The 17,868-nt window shown below is 41.5% G+C and overlaps 1 protein-coding gene across 1 annotated transcript in view; it reads left to right on the top strand.

Annotated features, from left to right (window-relative positions):
- SYN2 (synapsin II) overlaps window positions 1-17,868 on the top strand; it is a 302,390-nt gene that overhangs the window by 179,537 nt on the left and 104,985 nt on the right. The window contains exon 5 of the mRNA XM_077325671.1: window positions 2,711-2,800. Within this exon, the coding sequence (XP_077181786.1) occupies window positions 2,711-2,800 (90 nt within the window). The remainder of the gene's footprint in view (window positions 1-2,710; window positions 2,801-17,868) is intronic.

The raw sequence follows: 17,868 nt of genomic DNA, 5'->3' as shown, positions 1-17,868 counted from the left end.
CCCACAGGAGAGAGGAGAGGGGGGCAGATAGAAAGGAACAAAATAGCTAAGTCCCTGTGCTGAGCATGAGTGCAGGAAGAGCAGAACCAGATCCCTGTTTCCAGAAAACTCCCATACGACCACAGCAGAGAGCAGAACTGATTACCAGCAGGAGATCTAGGGAGGAGACACAATAGCTATGACCCTGTGCTGAAAGTCAGAGCCCAGTGTCCACCACTGCCCCCAGAATCTCAAACCCCAGCAACTGACAGGAGAGCAAGCAAAATAATGAATCAACTCTGTTAGCACCATACCTCTTTTTCACTTAAACAGCCAGCAAAGGAGAGGAAAAGAGGAGAGCTTACTGTCATTAGCAGTAAATCTGTCATTAGCAGCCAGCAGTGCCTACTAAGCTTAGGGAAAGCTGTTCTTGGAATTTCAGTTGTAATAGCTGGTATCTCCAGCCACCACCTGGGCAGAGTCTGCACTTACTTTGTTTATTCCATTGTCAATCCTGTTGAATTCAGATCGATTTGAACTCGGGTCTTCCTCTCCCCCCCCCTCCCCATTGAAACAGGAAAATGTTCTGCACATGGTTAGGGTACTTCAGAAGGGGGGAGCCAACCTCTTTCTTTTCTTGAAGGGGGGGAGAGAGGAGCCAAGCAGGGAGCCTCTTTCTTTTCCTGGGGGGGGGGGGGGAAGAGAGGATGAAAGAAGGCAGAGGAGGGAGAAAAAAATCCAAGACCGACAGAAGTTGAGAGAAGTTAGGGGCTTCTCACAAACTTCTCACAACTTGTGACGTGAGCAGCTTTGGCCAATCAGGGGTTCTCTACCACGGAGCAAAGCCCAGATTCAAAACAGCCTGGTTTCTCAATTCGATTCTTAAAATATTGAGCGTTAAAAGCACTCTAAGATATCGCACAATAAAGGTGGGGTCACTCCGGATCAATCCTTCTTGCTGCAGAAGGAAAATTTAAATCACCCAAAATCAAAACAGAAATCGCATTCTGTGTAGACGGCACGGACTGAATTGACCTGGGATTGGAATAAAAGCTCCGTGCAGTTTACACCCTGGAGGTTAGCAACACCTGTCCATGCACCTTTTAAAATACAAGCCCTAGCTGCTATATACAACCATAATCTTGTGCCATATTTATGCAGTTTGTTTGCAATCTTTGTGCATATTTTACAGTGCTTCTTGTAATACCATGTCTGAAAGATTAAAGTGGGTTAATTTTATGCCACTTTTGTCTTACAAAAGGATCTTCAGTATTAAGCCACTAATTAACAATAATTAACAGAGACTAGTTGCTGGCCCCATCCATCTCCACCCATGCGTGGAAGCATCCCTGCAAGTGACAAGTTGTGCTGGCAAGTATCTTTTTCTGAGACCAGAGAGTTAAATTCAAAATGACAATATATATTACTAACATCACATTACAGTCACATTGTCCCAAATAAAATAAATTAAAAAGAAGAGGGGATTGTTAGGAATGTGGATATAAGAGTCGAATGAGGTTAGCATGCATAGTGAGATTTAAAAAACCTATATCCTTGTTGAGTCCAAGGTATGCCATTGTTTTGAGTATTGTAATAACTTGCATTTCTGCATTCTCCCTTTCTAGTCTGTTCTTGATGTGATCCCAGCTAGGCATCCATTGTTTATTTTTAAGTAGTTTCCAGAAAATGCATTTCTTGTGTAGATTGGTTCATTATCAGATTGTTAGCTAACAGGATATAAAAACCAACTCTTCTTCTGCTGGGAAGATGCTACTGGGAAACAGTGTCGCCCCACCCCCACATGTCCCCATGTCCTCATGGCGGTTCTGTGCCCTGTCTACACTTTCCCCATCTTCCATGACATTGGTCTCAAATTTCCTTTGTTGTGATGGTCTTGGAAACACTGTAGTAAGGCAAAGTCTATGACCGTTTCTGCACTAGGGATCTGCCCCTGGTCAGCCTTCGAATGTTGGCAGCTTTTAAAGCCTCCTCCGCATGATGTTGCCTGCATCTTGAGGCTGTCCAGTAGTTGGGTCATGTTTTGGCCAGTTTTAAATTGCGATTAGGGGAATCACCAAAACTGGATTCACCACCCTAAATCGCATGTCCCACCCTAACCAGGGGTAAGACCATATGAAGGGGGAAAGTTGCAATAGTCTCTGCAGTGTTGTCCCGCCCTCACGCCCACCCTCCCCTCTCCATTTCCTGCTCCAAGTAATTTTTTTTTAATGGTGTGGTCTGTGTTGCAGCTCAACCACAAACCTACATTGTCTAAAGTAAAATCTTCTTTAAAGTGTCCACAGTCTTTTTGGGATCAGGTAGGCAAAACCAGACCTGTTTGTGTTTTTTGGAGGTAGGAAATTAGCTGGAAAAGAGGAGGGGGACCAGTGATGAAGCATCGTTCTCCCAATCATACAGGGATCTGAGCACTATGTTTTTAAGCCAACCATTAAAATAAAATGTCTTTTTGGGCTCCAGGGACCATGCCCAGCATTCTGACAACTTGGGCAGGCAAAAACTACCCCATTTTTGTTTTCTGGAGGTGAGAAATGAACTGGGAAAGAGGGGGGTGTTCAAGCATCCTTTAGCCCAGGCAAATAAGGACCCACGAAGTGGATTTTGGGTATTTGGATAAATACACAGTAACTAGAGTTGAATGACACTGGTGAAGTCCTTTCTCGAAGTTTTTTTTTCTTTTAAGCTGAAAAGTTTTGTTTATTTTCTTCTGCAGTTTGCTCAGTTGGTATCCATCTATAGAACCCTGGGACCAGAGAAGTTCCCTCTAATTGAACAGACTTTTTATCCAAATCACAAGGAAATGGTAAGTGCAAAAAATAAGCATAAATTCCACTTGTCTCTGTATCTTTGGGAAAGGAGTTAAAATAATGCAAGCTTCATTTTATCCCTTTTGGCTTCACCTGAAAGAAGTTACTGAGGCTAAATAACTAGTTGAAAGATTTTATCTCTGGAAATAGAGAGATTTCTTAGCTTTTTCACAAAAATGTGGCATTGAAATGCAAGGCATGTTTTATGTTTGTGCATTCAGTAGCCAGATCTGACTCATACTTGAATGGTATTTTGATTTTTAAAAGAGAGTCTGAAATGCTGATTTTACTAACATTGCATTTAGTTGAGAGATTGTTCTTAATAATTAGTTTCTGTTCTTGTAATCGCATATGTATCCATGTGCCTGCTAACAGGCATTTCACCTTTTCAGATATATCTACTATTAGATGTAACCAGTGAGATCTGTTGTGATCTTTTTTAATCTTGTACCAAGGTGAACACAGCAAGCTCCCTATTTTTCTACTTATCAAATCCAAAGAATTTTGCTGTAGGGTAATACTTCTAAAGCGATGTGAACTGGAATCAGGAAGTTCCAGAGATTTTATCCTGACTGCTCTACAAGCCAGAATAAACAGTACAGCATCCCGGAGGACACCATTGCCATTTTACTACAGGAATTCTCTCACTTAACAAATACTGCTGACTTGAGGGGTTACAAGATCAAAAGCCTCTAGTCTTAGAAGCTGTTCACCCATTCATAAGAGTCTACTGCTACTTTCACATTCCTCTTGTGGGATGAATGCTCCATAAAGTCTGAGCTTTCAGAGCCCTATGCAGCACACTATAAGGCTATGGCAGAACATAAAAGTAGGAGAAAGCTGGGAGATTGCTGCTGACTTCCAGCTTCTGGAAGCTCCAGAAGGAGCACTGTAATCTGTGAGTTTGGGCCTGCTGGAAGCCTGCAAAACATGGGGTTTTGTGGATGCAAATTTGGTTTTGGCTTGTACTGGAATTCTCCTGTCAAGGAAAAGTTTCAGGAGACACTTCACCCATCACCTTAAGAAGAGGTTATAAGTAAAGAATCAAGTTCCTGCTTTGCAAATTTCCTTGGGGCTCATTGTATAAGCTTAGAGATCCATCTGCTAGTGGGGGAATCTCCATTTCTGTATCGCCCCTTTCAGCTTTAGGCCAAATGGAAAAGCAGCATTCCTTTTGTTTATCTTCAATTCAGTGGCTACAGGAAAAAGTGAGGGTGTGTGCCCATGCTGTTCCCTCAGGTTGCCAGGAGAAACAGAAAAACAGGAGATGCGCAGCCCTTTTTCTCCCTATTTGGTGTGTGTTCTGAGTCCCAAATTAATGGGTACCCATATTTTTGCCACAGCAGTTCAAAGGAGGCTTTTTTAAGGAGAAAAAAGGTGGGCAAGGAAAAGATTAAATAGTCTCTCTCCTGTCCTGTTCTTTCCCTCAATAAATAGGCGCAGTGGCTATATTTAAAAAAGACTTTTTTTGGAATTATCACAAAAGTAAATATAATGCTATTATAATTATAATACTGCAATTATTTTGCCCGTAATGATCACATCGGTTGTCCCTTAATATGTTTCTCATTGCCTTGTAATCAAATATGGTAGTCTTTGAAAGTCTGCAGCCCAGGCAAAGATCATTGAAAGACAACAGGAGTAATACACAGAATTAATAATGACCTTCTAAGATAAATACTCCAGTGTTTTTCAATGGTTTATTTCTTTAAAAAAAATTAGATTCCCTTTTTGCAGCCTATAGGTAAATGCACACATCCAGGCATTTCATTTAATCACTGAAGTAAAGAAAGCTTCTTTTAGAATTTAAAAACTAAATATCTCAAACACAGTCATACACTGCAGGAAATTAAACAACTCTGGAATTTTATTTGTTAATTATATTGACCAAATTCTGTTGTTGCATCTGAGACTTAATTCAAATATCTTATCCACGACTGCCTATATATATTTCCGAAATGACATGGGGGGGGCATGTCCTGGCCACAGAGATGGTCCAAGCTCGAATCCGGCCTAATCAGGGTGCTGGTTGGGCCAGCCCCTACGCAGACCGCCCTCCCTGGCCGCTTGCTAGCCTCTCCAGACGAGCCTGGCTGCCATGGCTTGCGTGTGTGCTACACTCTGCCCCGGAGGCAGCACCCGGGAAAAGGCAGCACCAGCCAGGAAGATGAGGCAGCAGCCAGCAGGAAGCAGCGGTGCATCCAGGAGGCAATGGTGCCGGCCGCCACAAGGACGAGGCGGCAACCACCAGGAGGAGGGAGCAGTGGCCACCTGCATATGCTGCTGGCGCTCAGGAGCAGGCGACAGATGCCAGCAGGAGCCGCTGGGGCCACCGGGTAGCAGAAGACGGCAGCAGCACTCAGGAGATGGTGGCGGCAGCGGCCTGGAGGAGGAGGCGGTGTAGGCGCTGCCAGCACCTGCTGCCACCTATGACACAGAGGAACCACCCGCCAAGACAAGGAGGTGCCTGCGGCACCCAGGAGAGGACCATGGATGCTGCCAGGAGCAGGCGCCATGGCAACCGCCCTCTCACGAACCTGCAGGTGACATCACTCGGCTGGGGCTGCCTCCCTTCAGGTCATTGCACACCCTCTCCGTTCCTCATCATCGCTGCCTCCCCCCCCCCAAAAAAAAATGCGACGTCCCGCTAGCACCACCTGCTATTCTCTTTGCAGTGGGTTTCCTGCTAGTCATTATATAATAAGAGTGACAGATATGATGTTCTAATTTCAATTAGATATTTTAGCTTTAAATCTTTTATGTGAGCCTAGTAAAATAACATATTTTCTTTTTCTTGAATTAGTACTGCAGTCATGATACTTAAGAAAGCTTATTTTTCTGCTTACTAAACTCTAGATCAGCCAATCTCATTCAGAGCCAAGTGGCCCCTGGGGTGTCTTGACACATTTGAAAGGGCCACAGACTGAAAATAACCTTTTTTTTTTGCATATGACATCATTAATTGCTGAAAAGTTCAACCTTTTTCAAGGGAAAGATAAAGAAATCATATAATCCATTCTTTTGTGTCTGCTAGAATTATTGCATTCAAGAAAAAAAAAAGAATACACATACTTCTCCTGGTTGAGTGTCCAAATCTGTCTTGCATATATATAAGACAAGATACTTCCAGTATGGTTAGTTTACTCTTAGCTTAGGCCTTTTTAGTCTAGCCCATTGTGCAAACAGCCAGCCTATCTGAGAAGAGCTCCTATAAGGACTATGGCCAAAAAAAGATGGAGAATGGCTGCTCTAGATCACTACCGTTGTGTATAATATTTCATTTGAACTTGAATATGATTTTTATTCTATCATTGTAGCCCTTACAGTATAGTTTTTGTTTAAAGGAAATGTGTGGAAAACTGCAGATTGTTTCTGTTGTGAACCTTTTTAATAAGGGAGCCTTTGTTATGTCAGTGACTTGAGAAACAGTTGTTGCAGGGTAACAGCTTTTGGAGTTTTGTGAAGAACAAGCTGCTGTTATAAGATGATTCAGAGGTAGTGGGTTGTTAGCATCAATAATGGAGTCAACCCACAGTACTTTTTGTCTACAGAGATATTTTGTGACGTTTCAGCAGTTTCTCACTGATCCCTTGCCTCTCTCTTCCTTGCTATTCAGAATGTTATACTTGGAGACAAGAGAATGTTTTGAGGTTTTAAGCCCTAAAAGGTCAAAGTTGGTGGACTGGGTTTATTAGTAACTCAGTTTTAAAGAAATTAGGATCATGGGCTATGTCGTACTCCTTCCGTTTTTGCAAAAATTCAATAAAATGTAGCATGTATGTAAATACATACAGGAAAAGAGGGATTATATAATTGCATATATCAAATATATATAATACAAAACAGAAAGTATTTCCCCCTAATATCCCCACTGTTATAATTTTTATAAAACATCTATAAAATACAATGACCCTTAGTTTCGGCGGGTGGGTACTTTTATATTCAACATTTTAAATCTCAGATTTCATAACTGACCTATTTTGCAACTATGTTATTAGTTTCATCATTCATCAGTATTCAGTATTACATATTTCATCACTTTTACATACTCGCTAAAACTCTTAACTTCTAACTCTTATCAAAGGACAAAGGAAAGTCTGTTATATATCTCCATAAGAACATAAAAGATATTTCTGCTCAAAATTCACTTCCTTATACATTTATATTCAAGATGTTATATTTAAAACCTGTATTTCTGCTTCTGTATTGCAATACACAGTGTTAAAATTGTTTCTCATTCTAAATTTGTCTCCTGCTTGCATAATACACACTCCATCTCTCCTTAAATTTCGTTATTGATCTGTTTCTCAGACAGGTTAATTTTGTCGTTACTGTTAGGGATGGGCATAAGCCAATTATTTAGAATGTACTTGAGGTGGTTTGGAGCCCCTGAACCGATGTTTGGAGCGGATGATTCAGCAAGCTGAGAAATATTTTACTTCAAGGAGACTGATCACAATAGAAGAACAACAAAAACAATAACAAGAAGAAAGCATAGTTTAATTTGTTTTGCTTCTAGCACAAAGTGAGACAACAAGCATCATTAGACAGAACCCTCTTCAAAAATGTATTCTGCAGAGCTAAAATGGCTAAAAAATTATTTACGCTAGGCCTGTTAACCAGGAGGGCCACAACACAGCTTCTGTGCTGCCTGCAGCCAGCTTATCCCAAAGGCAAGAAAAGGAAGAGCAACCCACTTAAAAGTGACCCTTTGAGCGAAGGTTCCTAGAGCTTCAGAGCCACAGGTTGAAGGAGGCCAGTTGGCTAGTAAAAGGTCCAGAGCCCCTTTGGTTAATTCCATTCCATTTCCTGGAACTTCTTTACAAAGGGTGAATTTGACCTTTGACAGGGCACTTTCTGAGCTATCAATGAAAAAGAAGAAAATGTTCAAAGGACCTTTCCCGTTGATCAACTTCACGATGGCCTCCTTCTCTGCCTTGATACTGACAATTGAGATCACCTCAAATGTCAAGATGACCATGAATCAAGGGAACATGGATCCCCCAGTATTTCAGACCATACTCGAGCCCAATATTCAACAACACTCTGTGTGGCCAGATTTCTTTGACATCAAACTTCCAACTGTTGGTGTTGAGGCGCTGACTTTCAACTCCAAAAGGATTGGATGACAAAGTTTTTGAGGTCCCATGTGCTCCTCCAGAGCATCAGCATCAGGACTTCAAAGAGTTATTGGACCACAGGTTTAATGCATGGATCCAGGTTCCAATTGAGAAAACATTTCATGCAAAGATGGGTATGATAAAGGACCAAAATGGTAGGGACCTCACAGAAGCAGAAGAGATTTTAAAAAGTTGGCAAAATTATACAGAGGAACTATACAAGAGCGAGCTTAACATCCATGATAACCACGATGGGGTAGTTACTGACCTGGAGCCAGACATCCTGGAATGTGAAGTCAAATGGGCCTTAAGAAGTCTGAGCAACAATAAAGCTAGTGGTGGTGACAGCATTCCAGTAGAACTATTCAAAATCTTAAAAGATGATGCAGTAAAAGTGCTACACTCAATATGCCAGCAAATTTGGAAAACTCAACAATGGCCACATGATTGGAGAAGGTCAGTTTACATTCTAATCCCAAAGAAGGGCAATGCCAAAGAATGTTCAAACTACCACACCATTGCACTCATTTCTTATGCTAGCAATGTTATGCTGAAAATCCTACAAACTAGGCTCCAGCAATATGTGGACCGAGAACTTCCAGAAGTACAGGCAGGATTTCGAAGAGGCAGAGGAACTAGAGATCAAATTGCCAACATACGCTGGATCATAGAGAAAGCTAGAAAGTTCCAGAAAAACATCTACTTCTGCTTCATTGACTATGCTAAAGCCTTTGATTGTGTGGAGCACAACAAATTATGGCAAGTTCTTAAAGAGATGGGAAGATTTTATTTGTCTCTTGAGAAACCTATATTCAAGTCAAGAAGCAACAGTGAGAACCGGGCATGGAATCACTGATTGGTTCAAAATTGAGAAAGGAATTCGGCAAGGCTGTATACTGTCGCCTTGCCTATTTAACTTGTATGCGGAGCACATCATGAGAAAGGCAGGGTTAGATGAGTCACAAATTGGGATCAAGATTGCAGGGCAAAATATCAACAACCTCAGATATGCAGATGACACCACTCTAATGGCAGAAAGTGAAGAGGAACTAAAGAGTCTGTTAATGCGGGTGAAGGAGGAGAGTGCAAAAGTTGGCTTGTAACTCAACATCAAGAAAACGAAGATTATGGCATCCGGCCCTCTCAATTCCTGGCAAATAGATGGGGATGAAATGGAGGTAGTGACAAATTTTATTTTCCTGGGCTCCAAGATCACTGCAGATGGGGACTGCAGCAAAGAAATTAAAAGACGCTTGCTCCTGGGGAGAAAAGCTATGGCAAATCTAGACACCATCCTAAAAAGCAGAGACATCACCCTGCCAACAAAAGTCAAGGCTATGGTATTCCCAGTTGCAATGTATGGCTGTGAAAGTTGGACCATAAGGAAGGCCGAGCGTCAAAGAATTGAGGCTTTTGAACTCTGGTGCTGGAGAAGACTCTTGCAAGTCCCTTAGACTGCAAGGCGAACAAACTGTTCAGTCCTAGAGGAGATCAGCCCTGTCTGCTCCTTAGAAGACCAGATCCTGAAGATGAAACTCAAATACTTTGGCCACCTCATGAGAAGGAAGGACTCCCTGAAGAAGAGCCTAATGCTGGGAGCAATTGAGGGCAAAAGAAGAAGGGGACGACAGAGAATGGGGTGGTTGGATGGTGTCACTGAAGCAGTTGGTGCAAACTTAGATGGATTCCGGGGAATGGTGGAGGACAGGAAGGCCTGGAGGATCATTGTCCATGGGGTCGCAATGGGTCGGACATGACTTCGCACCTAACAACAACAACGGGTTCCAATGATGATGCCTCCAGACTGGAGGGGATGGAGAACACACCAGAGATATGACAATTATGCTTCCTTGGCATCAACAGCTAGCAGCAGTTGTGTGTCCAGCTGTTCAACACATAAAGATGATGGCATCTGAAGGCAGATTGGAAGTCACATCTCTACCCTCACCACATGAGACCGTAAGGGAAACATCAACTCCTTCTCCTACTAATGATCTCAGAGGTCGTTTCTAAACCATCGGCACCACTCCAGGCTGCATCTTCACTAACACTCTCATTGGATTGTGTTAGCTGTCAGGTTTGCATTTTCATTGGCCAAGATGGACTGTCCCATAAATATCTTTGTGCACTCCATAAAAGGTTAGGCTTCTTTACCTGCCTTCACATCTGGCTTACCTCTGAATGATATCTACAGTGCATCAACTTGGTCAATTCTGCCCATGTTTCCCTATCACTACTCCATAGATGTTGACTTCAGGAGAGAGACTGCTGTGGGAAGGGTGGTGCTATACTCAGTCTTCTGCAGAACAGCACACACCATCCTCCACAGTGAATGATCTTGCTAATCTCCTATGTGGGACTGCACAGAACCCACAAAGATGAAAACAGGGTTGCATTTACCTGTAAATGCTGTTCATCAAGTGGTCTTCTGTGTAGGTATATATCTCTCCCTCCTTTTCCTGCTGTGGACTGCTGATTGATTTCTGCTTACCTGACTATGGTGGTGAAGGGAAAACTGAGGGGAGAATGCTCTCCCTTCCCATATCGCATAACTTTGGGGCAGAAAAGTCTGGGGAGATCTGGAAATGTCTTTTTAAAGCTTGTTAGCTCTTCTCTGTGACAGGCCTGCAAAAATGTAGTCCTTTTTCTGAGACAGACATCTTTCCCTTTAATCCTGAAAGAGCATTGATAAATTGTTCTTGTATTTCTTTTTCTGCATATGTAATTTGGCCTCCTTTCTTTACACATTATTACTCTTTTCTTTCTCCTTCCTAAGATAGTACGCCATGTATCTGCCAGGTTTGTTTGCATGTTTAAAATTCTTTTATTATAGAAATTTTAATTTTTTCTATACCTTTTCCATTTCTAAGGCATCTAATTCATTTTTAATTGTCTGATCTATGCTAGTGTGTCTTTACTGGGGGGAGGGGTTTGTGTGTCTGTGCGTGTGCTCTTGTTCCAGTCTCTGGGTTGGTACTTTTCTTTAATTCTTACATTCCATGGGCATTTTAGAGTTCCCTTAATAGACTATCTCAGAGTTGTCTACCAATACATTTAGTGAATTGCCTACCTTATTCACCATTAGACATGCTTGATCACCAGCCTGCTAATGGCCTGCCTCTAATTCATAATAATCATAGAAATGTGCTCAGTGAACTATTTTCTTGAATTATTTCTCTCTTGCCCCAGAGGGACGGACCAGAACCAATGGGATTAAATTAGTTCAAAAGAAATTCTTTCTAAACATCCAGAAGTTCCTGACAGTTAGAGCGGTTTCTCAGTGGAACAGGCTTCCTCGGGAGGTGGTGGGTTCTCCATCTGTGGAAATTTTTAAACAGAGGCTGGATACCCCTCTGACGGAGAGGCTGATTCTGTGAAGGCTCAAGAGGGTGGCAGGTTACAGTAGATGAGCGATATGGATGTGAGTGTCTTGCATAGTGGACTAGATGACCCATGTGGTCCCTTCCAACTCTATTATTCTATGATTCTGTGATTCCTATATCCAACAGTTCAACAGTGGTCTATTGTGGAGGGGAAACATTATACTTGCATGAATGCATATAGATTTGCGACAGTTGCTATCTCTCCTTCCAGATAATTGTAACCAGTAAGTAACCAATGAGAGATCAATGCTCTCATATAAACTGAGACCCCTCCATAGATCCTCCAGGGGGCTATGCATTCCTCTTTTATTTGTCAATTAGACATCACCTGAGAGTTAGAATATTAGGAAGGTGTAAATTTCCCTAATCTAGAAAACAAAAAGAGTAACACTTTCCGCCACCCAACACTTTACTTGTGTGTTTATTTAATTAGTAATTATAATAATTATGAAAATAGGATGTAACAAATTATTTAAATAGCCTATAATGAAAAATAATTATCACGTTCTTTGACAATAATCGTTTCACTTATTCAAGGCACCAGAATTTTCATAATAAGGGCATATGTTGTATTCCTTAAGGACAGAGGGGGGAAGATAGCCTCTGAGCTTCTTGACTGACTGCAAACTTTAGCCATTAGGATTACATATATGTATGGGGTATTCCAATCCTTAAGAATGTGGGGTATGACTTTGTCTTCCACTCTCTTCACAATGCCTGCCCTGCTGTGCCAAATTTCCCTTTGCAATACGTACTCCCTGCTTGCATGTGACTCTCCAGACTTAATCCCAAGTGAATCTACTTTAAGGTTCTGCTGCTGCTGTCTGACTGCACAGATGGCTTGCCCTCCTTTGGCCATCAAATGACCTTGCCTTTTCAGTCTGTCTCTTCCTTGTGCTACCGTGCTTCAAATTAAATGGCTGCAATATTTTACTGTGTGTTTGGAATGTTTCCTATAAATTCTCCTAAGGACTGTAATGTTAAACTTGGCTGATTTTAATTTTCTCAGAAAGGGGGACCCCTTTATTCTGTCCATCTAAAATTTAGCAGCATGGATGTCCTAGGAGAATTCTTCCATTGAAACCAGAGGGGGGTGGGGGAATGGGAAAAAAATGAAGCAAATTTTCTTGTGTTTATAACAATAACTAATAATAACTTTATTTTTGTATCTCACCCTTCCCAGTAGGCTCAGGGTTGGTAACAAAAAAAACCATCAACAAGGATTCTTGCCCCTTATGTGGAACAGTTGTCACAGACTCATTTCCCACCTACGCCTCTCTTGCCTTTCCCCTGTCCCCAACATCCTTACTGGTCCCTCCCCTCCCTCTATCTGAGACCCACACAAACATATGCACACACACAGAGACACAGACTCTTCCCCCCTCTCTCCCCTTACCTATCACTTCTCCAACCTTGTTCCTCAGACACAAATAAATACATACCACCTCGGCTGCCACCACCACTGGCTCCCTTTGGGCCAGCCACCTCCCAGGGTCTTCTGGAATGCTCGGTGGTATGGGACCTATGGACATCATTCCGTTAGTACTTCCATTTCACTAAGTGCTCCAGAAGATGTATTTCACATCAGCAAGGTTTAAAACAGTCATACAATTTGACCATTAAAACATTTTAAAACATTAAAAATCACCTGCTCTTAAAATGTAGATCCTTACTGAGGGGTTAGTCAGAGCATGGAGGGGTTTTGTTTTTGTTTCTTGTTTCTCAGTCAATTGTTCAGACAAAAGCTGGCAAACCTTAAAAATATAGCTTATTGATCAAGGAGTTGCTCAGTCATGGTAATTTAGTACAAGCATAAATATAAGCATACATGTGCTTGGCATGGAGTTCATGTAGAGCTTGAAACAAAAAATACTAAGTCTGCTAAAAGTGTTCAATTTGTTTGAAAAAGAAGTGTTTGTGCACAGTAAATTCAAATAGTAATTGATCTTTCATGAAAAAAAAGAAGAATTGATTCTTATATGCCGCTTTTCCCTACCCAAAGGAGGCTCAAAGGGCCTTCCCATTCCTTTCCCCATAACAGACACCCTGTGGGGTGGGTGAGGCTGAGAGACCGCTGATATCACTGCCCAGTCAGAACAGTTTTATCAGTGCCATGGCGAGCCCAAGGTCACCCAGCTGGTTGCATGTGGGGGAGCGCAGAATAGAACCTGGCATGCCAGATTAGAAGTCCGCACTGCTAACCACTACACCAAACTGAAGTTGTAAGCACCCCTTTTCACTGTCACCATTAACTATCTTTGTTCCTATGAAAACAAAGGATGACCTAGCTATATTTTGTTTATACTTTCCTAGTTAACCCAACATTCTGTCAGTGAGATACGCATATATTGTGCTATAATCTGCTAAATAAAATAAAAGAATGCAAATATCTAAGGACAAAATGAAAAGGTATTTGGAAAGGCTAACTGTGAGTTACATTGATTTTGGTCAAAGCTAAATCTCACAAAAAAAGTCTTTGAATGACTATATATGCAGGCATTGCTGTTATGAAAAAGCCATTTTCACTGTTTTATTGCCAAGACACAATTGGTAGCAGTACTGATAATGCTACTTATGGAATCAAAAGTCAAATTATGATCAACTAAATATATCAGACAATTGCTAATAATTTTACACCAAAATCTTTGTTAGACAATAAAGAAAAATTTATTACATGAAACTGAAAGAATGAAAAAGACAGCTTGTATGATTACTAAAGAGCCTTTTGTGGCGCAGAGTGGTAAGGCAGCAGATATGCAGTCTGAAAGCTCTACCCATGAGGTTGGGAGTTCAATCCCAGCAGCTGGCTCAAGGCTGACTCAGCCTTCCATCCTTCTGAGGTCGGTAAAATGAGTACTCAGCTTGCTGGGGGGTAAACGGTAATGACTGGGGAAGGCACAAGGGTCAGACATGACTCGGTGCTTGCACAGGGGATACCTTTACCTTTACCTATGATTACTAAATGCCAGTTATATGTTTAGAATCATTGAATCATACAGTTGGAAGGGACTTCCAGGGTCATCCAGTTCAACCTCCTGCAGAATTGAGGAAATTCACAACTACCTGCCCACCCACAGTGACCCTAATTCCATGTCCAGATGATGCTCCCCCTTCCCCCAAAAAACAGAATCCCTGGTCATCCTGTTCTGGAGGAAATGCCCCTTCTGACCCAACACAGAGATCAGCAGTTTGGTATAGTGGTTAGGAGTGCGGACTTCTAATCTGGCATGCTGGGTTCAATTCTGCACATGCAGCCAGCTGGATGACCTTGGGTTTGCCACGGCACTAATAAAGCTGTTCTGACCACTGATAAAACTGTTCTGGCCGAGCAATGATATCAGGGCTCTCTCAGCCTCACCCACCTCACAGGGTGTCTGAGGTGGGGAGAGGAAAGGGAAGGCGACTGTAAGCCACTTTGAGCCTCCTTCGGGTAAAGAAAAGCGACATATAAGAACCAACTCTTCTTCTTCTTCTTCTTCTTCTTCTTCTTCTTCTTCTTCTTCTTCTTCTTCTTCATTTCCCTGGATATGCAAGAAAGGGCCACAAGAGCCAAGCTCAGACACAGTCCCTTCTGCGCACCCACTTACAATCTGCCTAAGTTCATGGAATTGAATGGTTTGATCAATGAAATACTATAAAATAAAAACTATAAGCAAATTACAGAAAAGCAAACAATGTTTGTTTAGTGCTGTGCAACCCACATAATCATTGTTTGATATGGAGCATAATTATAATGCATGTACAAAAATCTAATGATTAGGTTTTTTAGATTTAGTTTATTAGTTGGCCATTGGCCATTTCCAGCAAATTGACTGTACTGTACAAAAGTCAGTTAAAATTGAGACATCAAACTGATAAAATCTCAGGGAGTAATAAAAGTAATAAAAAGTTACACAGATAAAAGGAACCATAATTATTAGGGTTTTAATCCTAATTGCACAATTTGGACCTGATTTTCCTGGCTGCGAGAGCAAACAGTGCAACTCTGTTGGTAACGTAGGCATCAATATCAGACAATAAAAAGATCATATACTCAGTTTTTGAGAGGCCTGAGGTGGTAGGGAGTATTCTTTTAATAAACTTGCCTCTTGGTTCATCATAGAGGGGGCAGTCCATTACATAGTGTGTGAGGTCCTCAATCACTCCCCTATCACATTTGCAGATGCATTCAGATAGGGGGAGATGGGAGAACCAACTACTACGCACTGCTATGGGTAAGGATTGGAACCTTAAATGAGTAAATGCCATCCTGAGTGTTAAGGATGGAAGACTCTCCAGATATGAAGATCTGCAGTGAATTCTCCATTTGATAGATCCATTTCCGGAGCTCCTTTACTGAGCTTCCAGGCCTGATTAGATCATCTGGGATAGAGTAGTGTAAGATAATACTATTTATGTACTCTAGATGGATTCTATCAGTAATGGAAGTGAGCTCTAGGTTTTGACTGCTGATGACTTCAGAATTCTTTCGTGTACATTTCATCCAGTTTTTCATGGTGATTAGTTTAACCTGTGCTTTTATGGATGGTAGTCCCAGTTCAGCCCTCACAAGAGCCACTGGAGATCCTTTAGGAAGAGCTAAAATCCTTCTCATAAAGAGGTTCTGAATTTTTTCTAGTTTGTTAATCACTTGCTCATTCCAGCCCCAAATCTCCGCACCATATAGTATGGAAGATATTACTTTGCAGTCAAATAGTTTAATAGTGGGGTCAATCAAGCAGCCTCCTTTTGAGAAAAAGAATTTGACAATAGCCCCCATACTTCTCAGGGTAGCCACTCTCAAACTGGACAAGTGTGCCTTCCATGTTAATGTTTCGCTAAACATTACACCCAGGTATTTGTAGGAGCTGCACTGTTCTATCCGTGTACCCAGGATACTCCAGGAAAATATTTTGGGGTGTTTCCTGAAGACCATCACCTTGGTTTTAAGATAATTTATGGACAGGCCCTGATCTTTGCAGTATAAGCCTAGGTTGTCCAAAAGTCTTTTTAGCCCTATTCTAGTCAGTGATATCAGCACCATATCATCAGCATACAGGAGGATGGAAATCTTGGTCTGGCAGATACTGGGTGCCATAAAGTGGGAGCCTTCCATCTTTCCTACCACATCATTAATATATAGGTTGAACAGCAGAGGGGCCATCACACATCCCTGTTTTACTCCCCTATTAACAGGGATTTCCTCAGTTAGAGCACCTGAATTCCCTACCTTGATCTTGACCGTGGTGTTTTGGTGGAGTTGTCTCATTAGATACACTAAACGTGGATCCAGCTGTAGATTCAGGAGTTTCTGCCAAAGTATGTTCCTGTCCAATGAATCAAAGGCTGCAGCAAGGTCAACAAAGGCCACAAATAGTGCCTTTGTTGGACCCTTCATAGTAGTAGCAGCCAAGTGATAGAGTGTTTGACAATGTTCGATTGTGGAATGCCCCTTCTTAAAACCCAACTGTCATGAGCTCAAGATATTGTTGTCTTCCACTCAGTTCTCCAATTCTTTCTCAGAAAGGTACCATATAATTTAGAAGCTACAGGCAGCAAGCTAATTGGTTGATAGTTCTGCGGATCAGACCTATCACCTTTTTTGAAAATAGGGACTATGATGCTGGAGGTCCATCCTTGGGGAAGTTTGCCAGTATCATTGATTTGTGTGAAAAGTCTAGCAAGAACTGGCGCCCGCCATTCACTGAAAGCTTTATAACATTCATAGGGGATCAAATCTTCCCCAGGTGATTTTTTAGAAGGGAGTGCTCTTATCAATGATTTGATCTCATCTTCTGCTACTGGTGGCCAGCGTTCCCCAAACTCGGAAACCTCCATAGTTGCTTAATCCATCTTACCCCTTCAAAAACCTTAGAATAGTGGTAAAGCCACTCTGTTGCCTGGATGGTGAAACCTGAATTGAGTGCCAGATCCATCTAATCTAATGTTAAAGCCCACTGGTATATTTTGTGTGGTGTTCTCAGCTCCCATTAATTTGCTGTTTGAACTTTTGATTCAAAATCAGCCACATGTGCTAAAAAAATGTATAGTTGTTAACTAAATGAATTAGTTTGCCTTGACAATAAATAAATAAAATTTTGCTATGATCATTGACAAAACCTATTACATAAAGAATATTGATAGTATACAACTTTATTAAGGATACATTTCATCATTTCTTTTAGAAGACAGCTATGCTGCACTGCATATGCCTTTATGTCTGGTCCCTTGATGGTATATACACAAAAGGGAGTGAGATACCTTCATGGCATCATTCATAGTCAGAGATAGAAACTAATAACAAACAAACAAACACCTCCTGGCTGCACCAGGGAATAAGCAAGGTGAATGAGCGGATATAAGCAGATCATAAAAGATGGTAAGTGAAAGGTGCTTAAATTATGTTTTAAAAGAAAGAAATTCCCTTACTGTGTGAGAAAAGTCACATCATGGGTCAGGATGTAGTATATTTATGTAAACCCAAATAAGGAATATCCTGAAAGGTTAATGTTTCTTTAATGAGGAAAGTTCATGCAGTAAAGTGCAAGCATAGACAGTTCTTCTTGCTATAATTGTCTTCAG

Source organism: Paroedura picta, chromosome 3, assembly GCF_049243985.1.
Source record: "Paroedura picta isolate Pp20150507F chromosome 3, Ppicta_v3.0, whole genome shotgun sequence".
NCBI classification, from domain to species: domain Eukaryota; kingdom Metazoa; phylum Chordata; class Lepidosauria; order Squamata; family Gekkonidae; genus Paroedura; species Paroedura picta.
The sequence above is the reverse complement of the archived record's forward strand: the minus strand, read 5'-3'. Positions and strand labels throughout refer to the sequence as shown.